Source organism: Bos taurus, chromosome 3 (assembly GCF_002263795.3).
Source record: "Bos taurus isolate L1 Dominette 01449 registration number 42190680 breed Hereford chromosome 3, ARS-UCD2.0, whole genome shotgun sequence".
Classification (NCBI taxonomy): domain Eukaryota; kingdom Metazoa; phylum Chordata; class Mammalia; order Artiodactyla; family Bovidae; genus Bos; species Bos taurus.
The window spans coordinates 35,700,520-35,722,311 of record NC_037330.1 but is presented as its reverse complement, the minus strand read 5'-3'; the positions used below and the strand labels follow the sequence as shown (position 1 = coordinate 35,722,311).

The following is a 21,792-nucleotide window of genomic DNA, read 5'->3' as shown; positions in this document are numbered from 1 at the left end:
AAGTTATTCTGAGATGATATTTGGCAGTACACCCAAAGCTATGAACCAGAGGTAATGACTCTAAAGACATCCTACACAAACTTTCTATACAGAGTATGTAGAGTTTCCTCTCTACCACTTCTTGAAAGGCACATGTATAAAAACAGAAGCAATGCTTTAAATAAGAGTCCATCTTTAATCAGGACTTGGCATAAAATGAGCAAGGGATATTTTAAAAAATCATAAAAACAAAGATGTAAGTTGCTATGAGTTAAAACTGGTAATTCAACTATTAGAAATACATGGAAATGTTTGCTGTGTTAGAAGATGAGGGCCTGGTACTAGTGGGGCGAGCATCAGCCACAGTGGAAGTGCAGAATCAGCAGTAGCTCAGCTGACTTCTGTGTGTGTTTACCATGTTATCAGCACTCTGTGCAACGCTGTATGTATAGCACCTCATTTAATCTTCAGAATGATCTTAGTGTTCTTCTCATTCCATACAAAGTTAGCATCAAGCGAATAAAACATTGGGATAATATAAATCTAATCTAAGCTTGTAATCCCGCTCTATGGTAACAACTGAATAATCCTGGAGTGTAAGATCTTGGAGACCATGGAGAAATTATTGCTGACTGACGCACCAACTCACACCCTCACTGCTTTCTGGTCACTTTGGGAGTGAGATCTTTGCTTCTCATCCTGTATAGAAATAGGACTTGTCAGAGCCTCCTCATTAAAGTATACGCTCCATAAGGTCAGGGCCTTTGTATTCTCGACTACTATTTCCCATACCTAGAACACTGCCTTGTCTGTGGTAGGTGATTATTATATGTTGAAGGAATCAATAACTGAATAATATGTGAACAAAGGCTAGCTGTAACAAAGATTAAATTTTAAATGAATGATTCTCTTTTACTTCTCAATTATAAACTGGTTCTTATATCATGACTTGCCAGAGTCTCTTAAAAAGACTGGGCTTACAATGTTTGAACTCATGACTCTAAAAATCTTCCTGTGGCTGGCATGGATGTTCATAATCATGCTGTTGGATATGCTTTAAAAGACAAGAAGAATCTGTATCTCCATCCCTAGTGACTAAACAAGTTTAAGCGTTAAATATTTAGTTAAACACTAAACAAAAATTTAAACTAGGCAACTTCATTTGCTGTTAACAGTATTCTCTGAGCAACTACACGTGTCAAGCACAGGGAGTGCCGGTGCTTTCCCTGACTGCCAGCCCCTCTCACCTGGACTTTCTAAAACTGAGTGAGTGACTCAAACAGGATTTGTAGTGTAGCCGACCTCCTTGGCAACTTTTATTATCTTCTTCTACCAGGAAGGCAAACTAAAAGAACTGAAAATTATACTTTTCATGTAGGGAAAATGTCATAAGCCTGGTAAATTTTTAAGGAATTTTGTAGAAAAAAAATTTTTTTTCCCCTTTTTGAGGGAAAAGGTCCATTTCTGAATTAGCAAAAATTATGTCCTATATGAGTGTCTAAGGTAATTGGGTAACAGAGGGCTAAAAGCATAGAAAGATAAATTTTAATGTGTTTACAGTTTCAACAAAAAAGTGTGCTCTGACTACTCTCATTGGACAAGCCTGTTCATTTATCACTGATCTCTGTGAACAGAACAGCTATTAAGTTATTCAAATTAAAAAAAAAAAACCTGTCAGTTGATGTGACAAATTACTTGTATATTTACTTTATGGAAGTGCTATGAAATTTTACTGGTGGTGTTACTGCCCTGAGCATTATTTGTTTCCCTTTCAGTTTCTGCTTTTAGGAAAAAAAAAAGGTAAAATTATATTACCTGACGCAAATTCTTTTTCAAACACTCTAGATATTCTCATTTTGATTAGGCTAAACATTCTGAGGGCAATAAAATTGTATTCCTTTTTCTCTAAAACACTTTATTAATACTTTTTAAATGCTATTAAAATAAGGGAATGAAAGCAGTTTATTCACAGCATTTTTTTCAGTGTTCTCTTTATACACTATATCTACTCACAGGAAGATTATATGACAGTAAATGATGAGAAAAGTTTTTGACTTGAACTCGCATTCAAATTATAATTGGGGACATATGTATAATTATGGCTGATTAGCATTGTTGTATGGCAGAAACCAACACAACAGCATTAGAACAATTTTCCTCCAATTAAATTTAAAGATGCTTTTGGTTTGTATGCTAATCTCTGTGATTATGTGTGGCACAGTGCTCATTCCAAAAGTGCCTAATGTATACCTTTAAATATTGGAATCAGGGGAAACGTGCTTTTGGTTACTTCAGAGTTCCAAAAGTAATCATTGAACTGGAATCGATAAGCAGACTTGGGGTACAAAGTTAGATGGAGTCTTGCTTAAATCCTGTTAATAAAACAGGATTGTGACCATAAACATGTGTCAGTTAAAAAAGAGTTTGGCTAATATAAAAGTCATGGAAAAGTACAAAACTTACATATCAACATACCCTTCATTTCTGATGGATTTGACACAAACATGATTTTTAATTTGGCACAAAGAACTAAATCTAGGCATGTTCATAAACCTGTTGGTCCATCTGATTCTACTTTGCTCTAGAAAAAATAATTCTTTGTTAAATTCATCAGCGTATAAATTGGTTCTGTTTCAAAATTTGGAATGAAGATGTTCAATGTTATCATGCCTTCAATCCTTAGGTGTCAGCAATTGTATTCTAAATTACAATACTCACAGCTGATGCCTGCTCTATTACCCCTCTGTCCAGTTGAATGTTCTGGCTCCTTGTATGGAAACTGCAGAGTTGTATCCAAGGTTCTGAATCCTTCTTTAAGAGAATGATGCTTGTAGTACTCCACAAGTTCCTTTAGGAGAAAAGAATCAAACACACAAACTCCTTGACACATAATGATATGCAATGAAGGGATAATCAACTTAATGCTAAATTTTCCATAAGCCCCCTGGTGCCTCAGTGGTAAGGAATCTGCCAGCCAAAGAGGAGATGCAGGTTCGACTCTAGCCTGCCACAGGCTTCCCTGGGTCAGGAAGATCCCTTGGAGAAGGAAATAGCAACCCCTTCCAATATTCTTGCCTGGAAAACCCATGGATAGAGAAGCCTGGCGGGCTATAGTCCATGGGGTCGCAAAGAGCTGGACACAACTTAGTGACTAAACAACATGTTACAGTAAGTAAATGGTAACCTCTCCCTGCTTCCTGGTGTACAATACACCCAACTAGTAATTGTCCTTGTTACCCAGGCCATTTATAATGTGAGTTACCCCCCATTGTTACTCAATATCCTGTTAGTCTTCAGTCGGATGTAGTAAGTAAAAAGAAACCATAATAAACCTCAAACTCAGAACAGAAATTCTTGTTCTTACTTATGAAATACTTTATTTTTGTTTAGGGAGGCAAGGGCTGTTTTATGAATATATAGTAATCTATAGTTTCCTGCATTTTCTTTCAACATAGCAGAAAAACAAACTTGATCCTAAATATGCTTTTCCACTGTAAACCAAAGTTGTTAAACCATAAATATCGCTTTCTTGACATTGCTTCTGGCTTACGAGGAAGTGTTAGTGACCTTCTCTTAGCTCTGTATGTCACCTCGTACTCACAGAAGTCAATAATGTAGTTCTTTCCAATTTTCTCTTATACCTAATTTGCCTTAAATACATCCAAGCCTAATATAATAACCACCCACCATCTTTCATACTGCGATCTCAGAATATTTCTTTTGCGATGTCAGTTTCACAGATTCTGCACAAATCTTAATCCCTCTACTTTAAACAGAAAATTAATAATGGTTAATTCATAATATAAAATGCATATTATCACTAGATGAGTACCAGTTATGTTTCTTAGAAAAACCTGAAATGAAAAGAAATGCAAAATAACTTTTAACCTAATTATTCAGTGCTTATTCTACAGCACTATTATTTAAAACTGTATAAAAGCAACTCATTTCTTAAAAAAAAATCACACTGTCATCAACTCAGCCCTTCCATTCAGTGCTCATGTTCAAAGTCCCCCAAACAAATCAATCGAGTCAAAAATCACCTGAAAGAAGAGAAAGAGAATCATCGATTTATTTATTATTTATGACCAAATTTGGATAAGTTGTGGGATACATGGTGTGGGGTGTTCCAGGGATCACAGAGATTATGAAGATAAGGTTCCTAGGCATACACACCGTGGAAGGAAAGAGAAAGGTTATGGGAGTTTGAAGGCAAGAAGGAAAGAGAGCCTCCTTTTCAGAGTCCAGAGGGAAGGAAGAGGGACGAGTTCATGAGAGGAGGTAGCTTGGCTTAAATTGAATAAAAGTATAATTTCAAAAGCCAAGAAGGATGAAAGGATTGTTTTAAGTAGAGCAGACAGGCTGGGAACAGACAAAGATAACAAAGACCATCTTCATAAACTAAAAGCAGCATGGTTTGGTTCAAGTACTGGATAAAGCAAATGGAGAGGCTTTACCTTTCACATCTGTAAAATGGGATAATAAACCATTTCACAGACTATAGCAAAGAAGGGATAAAGTATCTAGTACCTGTGAATAATCATGAGAGCTACCATGATCACATGTGCTACATAGTTTTATATAGTGTGTGTGTGTATATATATATATAGTTTTATATAGTATATGTATAGTTTTATATAGTTTCTTACAATCTTCAGACAAGAAACAAGAGATGGGTCTTTTCCCCACTGATGCTCAAGGCTCAGTGAGATTAATCAGCTTGGGCAAGGTTGTATAACTGGTGTCTGGCTCCAAAGTTTCTGCTCCCAACTACATTGTACTATTACCAAATAGTAACCTGGTAAATGTAAATATGCAAAACGGGAAGCAGAGGGAAGGAGCATTTTCTAAGTATCTTCTTGTTTTCTTAGACCCAAGATGATATGGTTTTACACATGCTATAACTTGAATTTTTTTTTCTTCCGTTCTTTCTTCTTTGCTTGGGCCCAGATTATAAGTGTACTTGCTGAAGCAAAGGAGTAGAATCTGACCACCTTAAAAGAAAAAAAAGCTAAAATATCAGAAGTTTTCAGTTCAGTTCAGTCACTCAGTCATGTCCAACTCTTTGCAACCCCATGGACTGCGGCACACCAGGCCTCCCTGTCCATCACCAACTCCCAGAGTTTACTCAAACTCGTGTCCATTGAGTCGGTGATGCCATCCAACCATCTCATCCTCTGTCATCCGCTTCTCCTCCTGCCTTCAATCTTTCCCAGTATCAGGGTCTTTTCAAATGAGTCAGTTCTTCGCATCAGGTGGTCGAATATTGGAGTTTCAGCTTCAGCATCAGTCCTTCCAAAGAATATTCAGGACTGATTTCCTTTAGGATGGACTGGTTGGATCCCCTTGCTGTCCAAGGGACTCTCAAGGGTCTTTTCCAACACCACAGTTCAAAAACATGAATTCTTTGGCACTCAATTTTCTTTATAGTCCAACTCTCACATCCATACATGACTACTGGAAAAACCATAACTTTGACTAGATGGACCTTTGTTGGCAAAGGAATGTCTCTGCTTTTTAATATGCTGTCTAGGTTGGTCATAACTTTTCTTCCAAGGAGCAAGCATCTTTTAATTTCATGACCGTAGTCACCATCTGCAGTGATTTTGGAGCTCCAAAAAATAAAGTCTGTCACTGTTTCTATTGTTTCTCCATCTATTTGCCATGAAGTGATGGGACCAGATGCCATGATCTTAGTTTTCTGAATGAGTTTTAAACCAACTTTTTCACTCTCCTCTTTCACTTTCATCAAGAGGCTCTTTAGTTCTTCACTTTCTGCCATAAGGGTGGTGTCATCTGGATATCTGAGTTTATTGATATTTCTCCCAGCAGTCTTGATTCCAGCTTGTGTTTCATCCAGCCTGGCATTTTGCATGATGTACTCTGCATTAAGTTAAATAAGCAGGGTGACAATATACAGCCTTGATGTACTCCTTTCCCTATTTGGAACCAGTCTGTTGTTCCACGTCCAGTTCTAACTTTGCTTCCTGACCTGCATACAGATTTCTCAAGAGGCAGGTCAGGTGGTCTGGTATTCCCATCTCTGAAGAATTTTTCAGAGAGTTTGTTGTGATCCACACAGTCAAAGGCTTTGGTGTAGTCAATAAAGCAGAAGTAGATGTTTTTCTGGAACTCTCTTACTTTTTCGATGATCCAGCGGATGTTGGCAATTTGGTCTCTGGTTCCTCTGCCTTTTCTAAATCCAGCTTGAACATCTGGAAGTTCATGGTTCATGTACTGTTGAAGCCTGGCTTAGAGAATTTTGAGCATTACTTTACTAGTGTGTGAGATGACTACAATTGTGCGGTAGTTTGAGCATTCTTTGGCATTGCCTTTCTTTGGGATTGGAATGAAAACTGACCTTTTCCAGTCCTGTGGCCACTGCTGAGTTTTCCAAATTTGCTGGCATACTGAGTGCAGCACTTTCACAGCATCATCTTTCAGGATTTGGAATAGCTCACCTGGAATTCCATCCCCTCCTACAGCTTTGTTCGTAGTGACACTTCCTACGGCATTAGAAGTTTATATCCCCAAAATGGCTTCACTGATCAGAATACAGCGTTTATATTATGGTGGTTTTAACATGGTTTGCGAAGGCAAGGTCTGGAATTAAATTCTGCTCAGAGACCAATATTATCATTTAAGTTTTTTATTTATTTATTTATTTTTTATTATTTTTTTCTAAATTTTTAAAAGAAAATCCATCCTGAACCCTCCTCCCTCATTTAAGTTTTTTAAATGCAAAATTTTGTAAGGTCTCTGAAAGAATCATACAGTGTATCATTTGCATCAGCAACACACTTCTCTTAGTTTTATTATTGAACTGAGTGTGTTCTTTAGAAAAAAATGTGAAAATAAACCTGAAAGTAATCATAAGCCAATAACTTTGAACTTTAATGTAACTGAAATTGTTATAAATGTTATCAGTAATTTGTTATAAGTAACATGAATTTTATGCATGATATATCATGAGTAGTATGAATTAAAGTTTATGAGAAGTTGGGTAGAAAACACAGAATTATCATACTGAAAAGGACTTGTTAATCATTTAATACCTATCCACCTCCAGATTTTATGGGAGCAAAAATGACTTTTCCAAGGCCTAGGGCTGTATGGCTTGGTAAGCTGCAAACACTTCAGTAAGCATCGAAGACATTTGAGTTCCATTTTTACCGTCTTATGAGGGTAGATCTTCCTACATGTTTCTACTAGGTGGAATTAAATAGTGCCACTGTGCAGCTCTTCTAATTCATGCCTTTCTGCTTTCTATATTTTAGTCTAATCCGCCCCCGCTTTAGCAGTCATTGACCTTCAGGTACTACAAGTAAATAAGAAGACGCTAAACAAAAGAAATCACTAAGCTTTCCTTATCTCACACTGACACAGTGGTGTCAACAATTCAAGTCTCTCTGAAAAATAATGAGTGAGAGCCAGTTATTCCAATTACCAAGGAAACGGGCAATGGAGATGATTTATAAACAGCATTTGGACATGGATTGTCTGGCATACATGAAAATTAGAACAAAATTAATGCCTTGTAATCTGGATACAGAAATTCCTTTAGAATTTAAATGTAATGACTAGAAAAACAAAGATTTCGATTAACCAAGCCACTGAAACCAGAGGGGGTGAAAAAAGGTTAGGTTATAACAACCTGAGGTCAGTCTTCTTGAGAAACTGGCTGATTTAAAACAAATTCTGGATTTTGTTTGCATTTTACATCCTTTCCCAATTAAATTTAATCCTAGAGTGTCATTAGATAAATGAATATTACGTAGGTGATATAATGTTACCAGTCACCACGGGAGGAAACTGAACTATACTTAAGAAATAACTCAATTCCTAGACCAAGATATAAGGGTAACTGGGTTATCTCCCAACAACACAAAAGGCATGATAAAAGGTAACTCCTTAAAGTTGCAGAGGGAAGCCCCTAGCTCCCAGAGAGAAGTGCCTCTTAACCCTTTATCTTCTTCCAGAGGGGCTGGAACTCAGATAGGAGCCATTCCTTCCAATCAGGTGTCCAGGTGTGGCATTTCCTAGTTTAGGGTCCAAGTATAGATCTATTTGAGGCTTTGGTACAGATAGATTTACTAATTTGAGAATTTTTTCAGAACTGAGTCCTTTTAGAATTCTGCAGAATCACAGCGATTTCACACAGTGAGGCCTCAATATGAATTTGTTGAAGAAATGAACAGAAACAAAGAAGAGGTAGGTCCAGGAGAGTTCAGTGGTCTCTTCAGCATTTTTTTACAGTGATTTTCTTCCTGACAGAAGTATTTATCTAAGACTGAGATTTTTTAGCCTCTTGTCTGTCTTTTCACAATCATATCCATTTGCTTATTTTTGTTTTCAGTTTCATTGTAGTTTTGCAATTAATTCTTAATCCCCTCCCTTTAACTATCTGTATTATGTACTTCCTTACAAAAGATCCCCTGATATGGAGGGAAAAAACACATGTATATGTCTCCAGCAGTGACATTTCTGATGTCTTACACACACCGTGTAATAAGCTCTGTTAGCTTATGTGAACTCTTTTACTTCCCTTTCTGGAACATCACTGAAAAAACTTTTACCGCTCTCAGATACAAATTACTTGAAATCTTGGTCTTTATGGCGTATATTATAATCACAGCTTTCCATGCACATAGGAACCTGAGGATCTATGATCACTAATCCAGATCATGGTGTTATCTACTGGCTTTTCACATCTAACCTTAGAGGATGAAGAACTTTCTTGAGCTGAATCCAGGTGACACAAAGTTGAATTGACTGGTTCTTGCCAGTGATTATTCCTTTCATCCTCTTGTGATGGGAGTCCCTTTTGTTGCTTTCAAAGTCAGCAAAGCTGGTAGTCAACTTTGGCCCTACAGCATTTTTTTTAAAGTCTCATATTAACCATGATACCACAGAGCAGCCTCATTACCAAGCACCCTACGTTCTGCAGGTGAGAGTCAAGCTGGTGTGTCTTTGCAGTGATGTGGAGACCCCCTGTGCATGCTTTGTTCATGTCTCAGCTGGGGCTGTCACTCATTATTTGTGCATCCACTTGCCACCTACCTGCTAGGTTTTCCTTTCAGGAAGAAACCTCCTCAGGTCCTGTTCTCTCTGTGCACAGCTTGCTTGCTCCAGCAGAATATAACTCGCTGCCAGCAAGGAGAATGCCTGGATCTTGGCTGTCAATTTGACAGGGTTTGCATTTTCCAGGACACATCCTTAGGATGCTGCCCATCCTTAGCTTTTGAATTGGGAATGTGATATTTATGTCAAGACAGGTTTCCGTACTTTTCTTTTGACTCAGTTCAATTCAGTTCAGTCCCTCAGTCACAAGATGCTTCAATTTCTTTAAAATGCTGATTCCTGTCTTGATCCAGTTCTAAATTTTTGGGTAAGACTTTTAAGCTGGCCTATTTTGTAAGACTGTCTTACACTAAGTTTTAACTTTAGTGTTAACATCTGCAAAGTGCTCTGAGATGTTTTCCAGATGGATGCAGTATGTATCATTTGATTGATGGTTCAGTCAATGACTGGTCCTTCCCAATGTTACTCAAAGTACTTAACAGAGCTCTACAAAGGCATCTTATGTCCTATATCCAAATTCTTCATTATCTTAAGAGACTCTCCAACTTGAGAAACAGGCCTGAGACTACTTTTCAGGAAATAAGAACTTTTTTCTTTACTGTTAACAGTGCACATGTAATGATATGTATGTATTGTTTATGTGACAATACATAATATTCTTGTATGCTAAGTTGCACTTTTAAAAATCAGAATCATCTTTATATAAAGCAACTTGGTAACAATATACTGTTTCAATTTAAATATAAAATTGCTATGAAATCACTGTCGTATGGTAAAAGTGTGATCTTGTTAATGTTTAATTGTCGAAGGTAATGAAGAAGAACTGTAGCACAAGTCACTTAGACTAGAAAATACAAAAAGGTTTTCCATTTGACAGTATATTGTATTTTGCATGAAATGAACCTGAATGTGTCTATGGTTCTAAGAATCATATAGTGTGGACCCTGAAATATTATCTTAAACTTGCAAACTTAGTTTATAATGAAAAATATGTTTAGAGTAATATAAAACTTAACTAGAATTCTTAAAATTTTCAGGATTCTGCTGCAAAAAAGATATTATTCTCTTTAAATGTGTCAGCAAGCAAAATTTCCAAGAAACTATAGAACTAAACTGACCTTTCCAATAAGAGAAAACTAAGGACCACAGATTGAAAAGAACTAATCAATGCTTACCATTAAACTTTTAAACTTTCTATTTTCCGCAATGTGAAAAAAGCCATCTCTTGTTAAAATCTTGATGTGCTTTGCTTCATTATTGTACCTGTGGGCAATGGATAACTTATGAATATAAATGTGTTTTTAATCAGTAGAAATCAATAATTACCAGAGGGCATGCCCCAATAACATTATAGGAATTAATTCCGAAGACAAAATATATACCTATGCCAATACACTGGTGACAGCTAATTAACAAAATATATTCACTAGATTGGTTGAAGATACAACCATTTTTTTTTTTTTTTTTTACAACCAATTTTTGAAGTGAGATTGGGGGGCAGTAGATTTGACCAATCATTCTGCCCAATTTATTTATAAGATCAGTTTGAGAATACAGAAAACAAAATAAAATCTGTTAATTTATAATTCTTAGGATTTACTAGAAACATACACGCATCAAGTCACCAAAGCACAGTGTTATGAAAGAAATCTGGTATGCCAATTAGCAGCCTATAACACTTAATACCATTTTTTTCTAACAGATATTTTCAAGTATTAATGAACTGTCTAGAGAGATGATGCATTATTTCTGCTGCAATTAGAACCTTGGTTTTCAGCTTCAGTGTTGTACACGTCAGATGATCTATGCAATTATGAAAACAGGAAAGCTATTTCTTGTCCTACTTACTTAATGCTAATTGCGTATTCTCCTGACTCTCTGGTCCTGTGTCTCACAAGGTAAGTACTGTTTACCCTGTTAATAAGTTCAGTCTCTGCCTGCAGTCTTTCCATGGCTCCAGCATACCTTTGAGAAACAAGGACACAGAAAATTTAGGTAATGTACCTCAAAGAGAACAGAGGCTAAAAATAAGTATCTGTCAGGATTTTAATTTAGTGGCAGATCTGAACTGTTTTTACTGCTATACTAATTCAAAAAATAATGCAGGAAAATGTCCTTTAAATACATTCAAACAAAGATACTTTAGTCTCTACAAAGATTACAACAGTGAAGTGAACAATGCCAAACACACTAAACATTTATCAATAAATAAATGGAACAAAGGGAGGAATTTAGTGGGTATTGGGTCAGAGAGGGACTTCCCTGGTGGCTCAGACGGTAAAGCGTCTGTCTACAACGCGGGAGACTGGGGGTTCGATCCCTGGGTTGGGAAGATCCCCTGGAGAAGGAAATGGCAATCCACTCCAGGACTATTGCCTGGAAAATCCCATGGACAGAGGAGCCTGGTAGGCTAGCGTCCATGGGAGAGGGCTGTGGAAAGTTTAGTGTCAAGAAGGAAAAAGACTTTAGGGAAGGATGGCCTATGTAAGACACACTCAGACATAGACACGTGCACACGTATACACACATTCCTCCAAAATTTCACATTCTCTAGGTAAAACAGTATGAAATAACATCTCCTTTGAGTATTAAGAAAATTTAGGGACAATTTAAATTATTTTTAAATAATTATTTTTTAGATATAAGATTAATTCTTAGTCCACAATTTTGATAACCAGTTTTCTTAAGAAACTACTAGTAGCAAATAGAATTTTTAAAAGATATTTTCAAAACCAAAATTCTGTTGTTCCCAAACTCTGCTGGCTTAAGCATATAAAAATTCCACAACATTAAAAGGGACAAATTCAATGTTAAAATATTCTTATGATTGGTCTGTTCACATACTTTCCATTTATTCCTGGTTCAGTTCAAGGAGACTGAATTTGTTTTTGAAGATCTTTTTTCTTCCCCTCCTCTTTTGTTCTCTCCTCTTGTCATTTGATGTCTATCTTTAGTGATGTGTTTGGATTGCTTTGTTTTTTTAATTGTGTGTTTCAATTGTAGATTTTTGGTTTGTGGTTCCCAGGAGGTTTTTTTTTTTTTTTTTTGGGTGGTAATGTAGGGGATTTCTTTGGAGGGAATGATGCTGAAGCTGAAACTCCAGTACTTTGGCCACCTCATGCAAAGAGCTGACTCATTGGAAAAGACTGATGCTGGGAGGGGTTGAGGGCACGAGGAGAAGGGGACGCCAGAGTATGAGATGGCTGATGGCATCACTAACTCAATGGACTTGAGTCTGAGTGAACTCCGGGAGTTTGTGATGGACAGGGAGGCCTGGCGTGCTGCGATTCATGGGGTTGCAGAGAGTCGGACACGACTGAGTGACTGAATTGAACTGAATGTAGTTTATTTTAAGTTAAAATATATGTTGTTGTTCTTGTTTAGTTGCTAAGTTGTGTCCGACTCTTTGCAACCTCATGGACTATAGCCCACCAGGCTCTGCTGTCCGTGGAATTTTCCAGGCAAGAATACTGGAGTGGGTTGCCATTTCCTTCTCCAGGGAATCTTTTTGACTCAGGGATCAAAGCTGCATTTCCTGCATTGGCAGGTGGATTCTTTACCACTGAAGCACCATGGGTACAGCATTTAAAAATGTTTATTTTATATTGGAGTATATTTGATTAACAGTGTTGTTTAGTTTCATCTGACAGCAGAGTGACTCAGTTCTATATATATGTGTGTGTATGTATTCTGTTTCAAAATTATTTTCTCATTTAGGTTATTACAGAGATCAAGCAGAGTTCTCTACGCTATACAGTAGATCCTTGTTGATTATCTATTTTCAATATAGCAGTATGTACATGTCAGTCCCAAACTCCCAATCTATCCCTCCTGCCTGACCTTTCCTCTCAGTAACCCTAAGTTCTCTAAGTCTGTGAGTCTGTTTGTTTTGTGAATAAGTTCATTTGTATTAGTTTTGAAGACTCTGTATATAAGCTGATGTCATATATTTGTCTTTCTCTGTCTCACTTCACTTAGTGTGATCATCTCCAAGTCCATCCATGTTGCTGCAGATAGCATTATTTCATTCTTTTTCTATGGCTGAGTCATTTCATTCTTTTTATGGCTAAGTTATACCTTTTGTATATATGTACCATATCTTTATCCATTCATCCATCACTGGAGTTATGGGTTGCTTCCATGTCTTAGCTATTGTAAACAGCATGGCAATGAACATTGGGATGCATGTATCCTTTTGAACCATGGTTTTCTCCACGTATATGCCCAGGTGTGGGACTGCTGGATCATATGGTAGCTTTATTTTTAGTTTTGTAAGGAAGCTAAATACTGTTCTCTATAGTGACCGCACCAATTTACATTCCCACCAACAGTGTAGGAGGGTTCACCTTTCTCCACACCATCTGGAGCACTTATTGTTTGTAGATTTTTTGATGTTGGTCATAATGACTGGTGTGAGGAGGTGATTCCTCATTGTAGTTTTGATTTGCATTTCTCTAATAATTAGCAGTGTTCAGCATCTTTTCATGAACTTCTCGGCTGTATCTCATGTGAATTCATGTCCTTCTACCCTGCCATCCTGTCTTCTCCCATTATGTATCTCCCATGACATTTTGATATAGCAGTCTACAAATATACACAATTGTTTTATGTTGCTGATCCCTTAATTTCAAGTTCATCTCCAGTATCCTGCATTTGTATTCTCCTCTTCTCAAAACTGCTGGTTTTGATATCATATTTGTATATGGATGATATCCTATGTTTAGGAAAATCTCTCTTACCAGTGAGATTTCACATTTGTAGTTTTCTTGATTCTAGCTGTGGCCTTTTCTTTTCCACCTACAGAAGTTCCTTTAGCATTTGTTGCAAAGGTGGTCTGGTGGTGCTGAATTCTCTTAGTTTTTGCTTATCTGTGAAACTTCTGATTTCTCCATTGAAACTGACTGAGAGCCTTCCTGGATAGAGTATTCTTGGTTGTAGGTTTTTCCCTTTCATCAGATGACATATATTGTGCCTCCCTCTGGTCTGCAGAATTTCTGCTTAAAAATCAGCAGATAACCTTATCAGGGTTCCCCTGTATGTTATTTGTTGCTTTTCCCTTGTTGACTTTAATATTTTTTTCTTTGTCTTTTATTTTTGTCTGTTTGATTAATACATGTTAAAATATTCCTCCTTGGTTTATCTTGTATGGAAGGAATGCTGCACTTCCTGAATTTGAGTAAATTTCTCATGTTAGGGAAGTATTTGGCTATAATCTTTTCAGATATTTTCTCAGGCCCTCCTTCTCTCTCTTAGCCTTCTGAGTTTTTATCAATTTCAGATCCCAGGACAGAAAACCACTGTTTCTCCACTTACGCTCATGCCATCATAGTGCTGCCCCTCACTCTCCTTTCTGAAACTGCCCCAAAGCCTAGCCATCATCTGACCCAGTTTTGTCATGTTGTCACATTCGAAGAACATCCAACATCAACAAACAAGTCCTCAAGTTTTTGTTTGCTCAAGCTTCTTTGTCTCTACCCAAATTTTTTTTTCCAAATCCTCCAAACGAATTATAAACCCCACAGTGATACCTGTTCAGCACCATGTACTGTACCTATTAATTCTTTCTATGGAGACATCTATTTTCCCCAAACCCTCCACCCTCTTGGTCTAATCACCACTGCTTTCTCTCCAAGCCTACTGAATTAGTGTAGTCCTGGAATCCCTTCACTCCCATTTCCTAGACTTTGTATCTCCCTCTTTCCTGGTTTACTAGCTAATTCCTCAGATCTTAAACGAATATATGGGATGTAATACTTAGAAGGTCTCATATCTATGATATTTGTATTTTACTTAATAATCCTTAATTCACAATTTGGCTGGATAAATAATTCTAGGTGACAAATCATTGTCTTCTCAAATTTTAAGGCACTGTTCTGCTTTTCTAACTTCCAATTCAATGCCATTCTGATTTCTGAGTCTTTATCTTTTTTTTTTCCCTCTCTGGAAACTCAAATTCATTGCTCTATATAGCAAAGTTCATAATAATAAGCCTTCCGGTTATATGCTCTACTAAAAAGTTGAGTGTTGTCCTGGGCTCTCAGGAGCATCTTTGATGTACAGTCATATAGCCTTCAGTTCTAAAAAATTTGGGGTTTTATCTTTTTATATATATATAATTGTTGTTAGTTTCTCTTTCTCAAGTTCCTATTAAATGAAGGCCGGACTTCTCAGGTCAGTTGTTTGCTCTACCTTTTCTCTATTATCTCTCTTTGATTTTCTAGAGGATTTATTCAACTTTATTTTCCAATTTCTCTACTCAATACTTAGAGAACTCTTTTTCATTCTCAATCTCTGTCTCTTTTATAAAACATCCAGCTCACTTGTATGGATATATTATCTCTTAATTCTGAGAATATAAATTAAAGGCTTCTCTCTTCTGCCCATGCTAATGTTTGTAATTCTTCCAAGTTTCTTTTTGACATTTATTTTTTTCTTTACTTCAAGGCTTTTCTCAAATGTCAGGTTACTCTTTGTTGTCTGCTCACATTTTGCTGTATGGCTCAGGAAACTTAAACAGGGCTCTGTATCAACCTAGAGGGATGGGATGGGGAGGGAGATGGGAGGAAGGTTCAAAAGGGAGGGGATATATGTATACCTATGACTGGTTCATGTTGAGGTTTGACAGAAAACAACAAAATTCTGTAAAGCAATTATCCTTCAATTAAAAAAAAAAAGAAAGCGAGAAAGGCATCCAAGAACTGACTGGGAGTTCTGTGTGGGGGCAGTATGGGAGGCTCACTGGGTTGGAATCTGATCATGTGGGAAGAAGCTGATGATGGGGCTGGATTTTAGGTTTTTAATTCTGAGTCTATTCTATTTCTTTAGAGAAAAATCTTCCCAATTCCTATCTGGATAGAAGAAGAGAGTAGTCCATGTGTGTAAGACACAGCTGTCGCAGTACTGTAATTGAGCTGTACAAAGGAACTGAGGATCATCATCAGTCTGTATACTGACTTTCCTTAATTTGACTGATCTGTTTTCAGTATAGCATCTCTGCCAATTTTTGCTGGGCCTGCTCTTTCCAAGTCTAGGCCTCATATGGCTCAATTTTTCCAAGTAATATACCCTCTAATTCATGTCTCTTGCTAAGGGAGGGAAAGTTAAGTTGTCTGACTTCTTTGAGGATGAGGCAGGGACAGTGGTATCTGCATCCTTTTCTCCATAAGGATTTTCAGACAGTTCCCCAGATGTGAGCCCCATGTCTCACCCCAGTCTTCATGACACCCAAAAACACAGACTGAAGATTCATGGCTTATAAAAGAGACAAAGTTTACCTTACGGGAACAGCTTTAAAATGTGAAAATAACAAGGATATTTAACTCCTTAATGACTTGAGAAAGTGAAAGTCGCTCAGTCCTGTCTGACTCTTTGTGACCCCATGGACTATACGGTTCATGTAATTAATTCTTCAGGCCAGAATACCGGAGTGGGCAGCCTTTCCCTTTTCCAGGGGATCTTCCCAACCCAGGGATAGATCCCAGGTCTCCCGCACTGCAGGTGGATTCTTTACCAGCTGAGCCACAAGGGAAGATCAAAAACACTGGAGTAGGTAGTCTATCCCTTCTCCAGGAGATCTTCCTGACCCAGGAATCAAACTGGGGTCTCCTTCATTGCAGGCAGATTCTTTACCAACTGAGACTAAGCTATCAGGGAAGCCCTCTTAATGACTCGAAAACCACAGTGTAATTTTTCTCTAAACAGTTTAGTTTTTCTAAAATTGAAGGTTTCATTTTCTGATATGGTTGATCATTTTGTTCCTTAGCAGAAAGCATTTCACATGAAACTGCCTGCTTAGTGTGAAGAAACTGTCCCAAGTTTCTTAGAAAAGAAAAAGTAATTTTGAAATTCTATTATCTTTATTTCTTACTGTTTTCAAGGGTGTTCCTTCATCTAAACATCTTGATTTTTTTTTATCATTAGAAACAATACTATTTGGTCATAATTTCAATAGAATTGTACATATTGGCAAGGGTACATTTTAAAAGAAAGGATTCAAAAGCTAATCTCCTGTGTTCTGAATGGTTCCCAGGTATCAAATCAGTTTATTTCATAAAATCTATCTTGTGTGTGGCATTCGTATTTCTCTAATGTCATTAGTTTTGTAACTGTTATGCCTTCTTATATAGAAATAGTAAAAGAAAAGAGAAGGAAACTATTAGCACGCTTTCATGATTTCACCAGTTGTTGATGCTTTACAGTTTGATTATCCATGCTATCAGTTCTGTTCCAAAATTAATTTGTCAGGGTTACAGTCTTTAATTCCATGAAAACTAAGACCTCAAATTTGTCTTAAAAGAGGTAAACATATAGCAAAGATTTGTAGTTCTATCACAGACCTGCTATAATTTCTCAGCGGGCTCAGTGTTAAAGCCAGGGAAGGATGTCAGAGAAAATAGACAATGATTACACAAAGCAGATGTGGCTGGGGAGGAAGAGTAAGACTGCTGAGAAAAGGATCCCATACTATGGACAATGTGTTCCTACAGTAACCTGACATTTTTCATGCTTTGGTTATATAACAGAAAATGATCAGTTTAAAATATCAAGAAATTCAGGTGTTACCTACACTTTCAAACTGAACTAGTACTTACTATATACTCTCAGAATACCTCATTTATAGTCATACCCTGATTTCTAATTTGTATGCATATATTTTAATATCAAGAAAATGAAAATAGATGCAGTCATTTTAAGAGGAGGTTAGCCATATCACTAACAGAAACAAGGAAACAATAGATAATGATTATTACTTTTTAGACATTATGAGTTTAAGAGAAAATGACATCTTCAACCAGAAAAATTGTTTAGAATAGTTATAATCAAACATATGATGCTAATTAACATATTTTGGGTACTTACTATGTACTTAGTATTATACACATTTTATTTCATCTTTCCAACATCTGTATAAGGAACAATGCAAAGAAATAGAGGAAAACTATAGAATGGGAAAGAATAGAGATCTCTTTAAGAAAATTGGAGATATCAAGGGAATATTTCATACAAGGATGGCCATGATAAAGGACAGAAATGATAAGGATCTAATAGAAACATAAGAGATTAAGAAAAGGTGGCAAGAATACATAGAAGAATTATACAAAAAAGGTCTTAATGACCCAGATAACCACAATGATGTGGTCACTCACCTAGAGCCAGACATCCTAGAGTGTGCAGTTAAGTGGACCTAGGAAGCATTACTACAAACAAAGCTAGTGGAGGTGATGGAATTCCAGCTGAGCTATCTCAAACCCTAAAAGATGATGCCGTGAAAGTGCTACACTCAATATGTCAGCAAATTTGGAAAATCCAGCAGTGGCCACAGGACTGGAAAAGGTCAGTTTTCATTCCAATGCCAAAGAGTATTCAAACTACCTTACAATTACGCTCATTTCACAAGCTAACAAGGTTATACTCTTATGCTCAAAATCCTTTAAGCTACGCTTCAACAGTACATGAACCAAGAACTTCCAGATGTTCAAGCTGGGTTTAGAAAAGGTGGAGGAACCATCAAATGCCAACATCATGGAGAAAGCAAGGGAATTCCAGAAAAACATCTACTTCTGCTTCATTGACTACACTAAAGCCTTTGACTGTGTAAATCACATCAAACTGTGAAAAGTTCTTAGAGATGGGAATACCAGACCACCTTATCTATCTTCAGAGAAACGTGTATGCACGTCAACAAGCAACAGTTAGAACTGGACATGTAACACTGTACTGGTTCAAAACTGGGAAAGGAGTACATCAAAGCTGTATATTGTCACCCTGCTTATTTAACTTATATGTAAAGTATATCACATGAAATGTTGGGCTGCCTGAATCACAAGCCAGAATCAAGATTGCTAGGAGAAATATCAACAACTTCAGATATAAAGATGCTACCACTTTAATGGCAAAAAGTGAAGAGGAACTGAAGAGCTTCTTGATGAGAGTGAGAGAAGAGAGGGAAAAAACTAGCTTAAAACTCAACATTCAAAAAACAAAGATCATGGCATCTGGTCCCATCATAGCAAATAGATGGAGGAAAAGTATAGTCAAAGCTATGGTTTTTCCAGTAGTCAGGTATGGATGTGAGAGTTGGACCATAAAGAAGGCTGAAAATTGAAGAATTGATGCTTTTGCATCGTGGTGCTGGAGAAGACTTTTGAGAGTTCCTTGGACTGTGAGCAGATCAAAACAGTCTATCCTAAAAGAAATTAACCCTAAATGTTCATTAGAAGGACTGATGATGGAGCTAAAGCTCCAATACTCCGGCCACCTGATGCAAAGAGCCAACTCATTGGTAAAGACTCTAATGCTGGGAAAGATTGAGGGTAGGAGGAGGTGGCTAAAGAGAATGACACTGATTCAATGGACATGTATTTGAGCAAACTCTGGGAGATAGTGAAGGACAGGAAAGCCTGGTGTGCTGTAGTCCGTGGGGTTGCAAAAGTCAGACACGACTTAGCAACTAAACAACAACAATCCTTTCTGGGCTAAGTTTTTGTTTCAGACAGTGAAATTATACATTCCGCCCCCCCTCTCAATTTCATGAAACCTATTCTAAAATACAATATGCATATTTGCCCATGTCCCATTCCACTTTTGGCGATGATAAACTTTGGATTTACAGCCAAGTACTTGCACTTGTACTCACATGCACCACTCTCTGATAAAGATATAGAAAAGCTCAGTAGTATATAAATTCATTATGGTGTTCTGTTACATGTGAAAACATCTTTAGCCAGGACAAACGGAAATGGAATGTAGTTTACTACTCCCACATTTAAGCCGTCCTTGAGCTAAAGGTATGGTATTTCAACTCAGCGACATAAAGATTTTTAATACTTACCAGGGTTGGCAAGAATAATCTACTGGTTTGGGCACCTAGGATATAAAAAGGCAAAAATAGATTAATATTACTTAAGGGAAGCTTTTAGAAATCAATCATTAATTCAGTTCAGCTAACTCAGCTCTATAAAAGCCTAAATAGCACAGTCCTAGAACTATCATTGGCAATATTATATAGTGCGAATCACAGTATATTTAGATAAGTAGAAAATAATTCATTTCACTTTAATTCTTTCATTCATTTTATTGCCACTTTACCTCTCAAGAAAGAGATAACAAGAAAATATGAATTGGAATCTTTCGGTATTAATTTTCAAGGCAGTTTAATCTTTTCATAGAAAGTTAAAATGAAAATGTTAGGAAAACCTAATAGCACTCTGCTTTCCCAAGACATTGGAAAATCAGGCAAAATAAACAATATACACTAGATATAGACTCTTATTATGTAACATAAATTTTAAACTCTAGACGTCTACCAACTGGAAGACCTGTTTTTTTTTTATGAAATGTCATGGGAAATATTCAGTTTTACCTTTTTTTCCTATGTAGCTTTACAAAAGAGAAAAACTACATTTTCTATGCAAATAAAAAGAAAACTTCCAGTTGCTAACTGCAAGTAGAAAATGAACAAAGTCAAAGAAGGCACACTAATATTCATAAAATAACAAATTATATGCATACTACTTAATCTTCATGAATCACCTGATTCTTTGATGTATGTATTCTATAGTATTTACATTGAGTCCATTTACATTAGGTGATTAAAAATGCTGTTACTCTCAAGTGTAACTGAAGTATGGTCAATATGAATACATCTGTGCTATGTCCATTTTCATAATGGGCTATTACTGTTTTGACCTTCCAGGTTAAGAGTTATAATTTAAAAACTATCCTTCTGGTCAGAACATCTCTAAAGTTATCAATACTTAAATATGTTATCCTATGGAACATTTCATGCAAAGATGGGCTCGATAAAGGACAGAACTGGTATGGACCTAACAGAAGCAGAAGATATTAAGAGGAGGTGGCAAGAATACACAGAAGAACTGTACAAAAAAGAGCTTCACGACCCAGATAATCATGATGGTGTGATCACTCACCTAGAGCCAGATATCCTGGAATGTGAAGTCAAGTGGGCCTTAGAAAGCATCACTACGAACAAAGCTAGTAGAGGCGATGGAATTCCAGTTGAGCTATTTCAAGTCCTGGAAGGTGATGCTGTGAAAGTGCTGCACTCAATATGCCAGCAAATTTGGAAAACTCAGCAGTGGCCACAGGACTGGAAAAGGTCAGTTTTCATTCCAGTCCCAAAGAAAGGCAATACCAAAGAATGCTCAAACTACCGTACAATTGCACTCATCTCACACGCTAGTAAAGTAATGCTCAAAATTCTCCAAGCCAGGCTTCAACAGTACATGAACCATGAACTTCCAGATGTTCAAGCTGGTTTTAGGAAAGGCAGGGGAACCAGAGATCAAATTGACAACATCTGCTGGATCATTGAAAACGCAAGAGAGTTCCAGAAAAACATCTCTTTCTGCTTTACTGACTATGCCAAAGCCTTTGACTGTGTGGATCTCAATAAACTATGGAAAATTCTGAAAGAGATGGGAATACCAGACCACCTGACCTGCCAAATAAGAAATCTGTATGCAGATCAGGAAGCAACAGTTAGAACTGGACATGGAACAAGAGACTGGTTCCAAATGGAGTACATCAAGGCTGTATATTGTCACCCTGCTTATTTAACTTATATGCAGAGCACATCGTAAGAAACACTGGGCTGGAAGAAGCACAAGCTGGAATCAAGATTGCCGGGAGAAATATCAATAACCTCAGATATGCAGGTGACACCACCCTTATGGCAGAAAGTAAAGAGGAACTAAAAAGCCTCTTGATGAA

The 21,792-nt window shown here is 37.0% G+C and overlaps 1 protein-coding gene across 3 annotated transcripts in view; it reads right to left on the bottom strand.

Moving 5' to 3' along the window:
• Positions 1 to 21,792, bottom strand: part of VAV3 (vav guanine nucleotide exchange factor 3) — a 432,801-nt gene that overhangs the window by 21,999 nt on the left and 389,010 nt on the right. For all 3 annotated transcript variants that reach the window (XM_059885057.1, XM_002686162.6, XM_024990050.2), the window contains exons 22-25: positions 19,892 to 19,926; positions 10,909 to 11,025; positions 10,236 to 10,323; positions 2,698 to 2,827 (exon numbers count right to left, since the gene is read on the bottom strand). In XM_059885057.1, the coding sequence (XP_059741040.1) occupies positions 2,698 to 2,827; positions 10,236 to 10,323; positions 10,909 to 11,025; positions 19,892 to 19,926 (370 nt within the window). The remainder of the gene's footprint in view (positions 1 to 2,697; positions 2,828 to 10,235; positions 10,324 to 10,908; positions 11,026 to 19,891; positions 19,927 to 21,792) is intronic.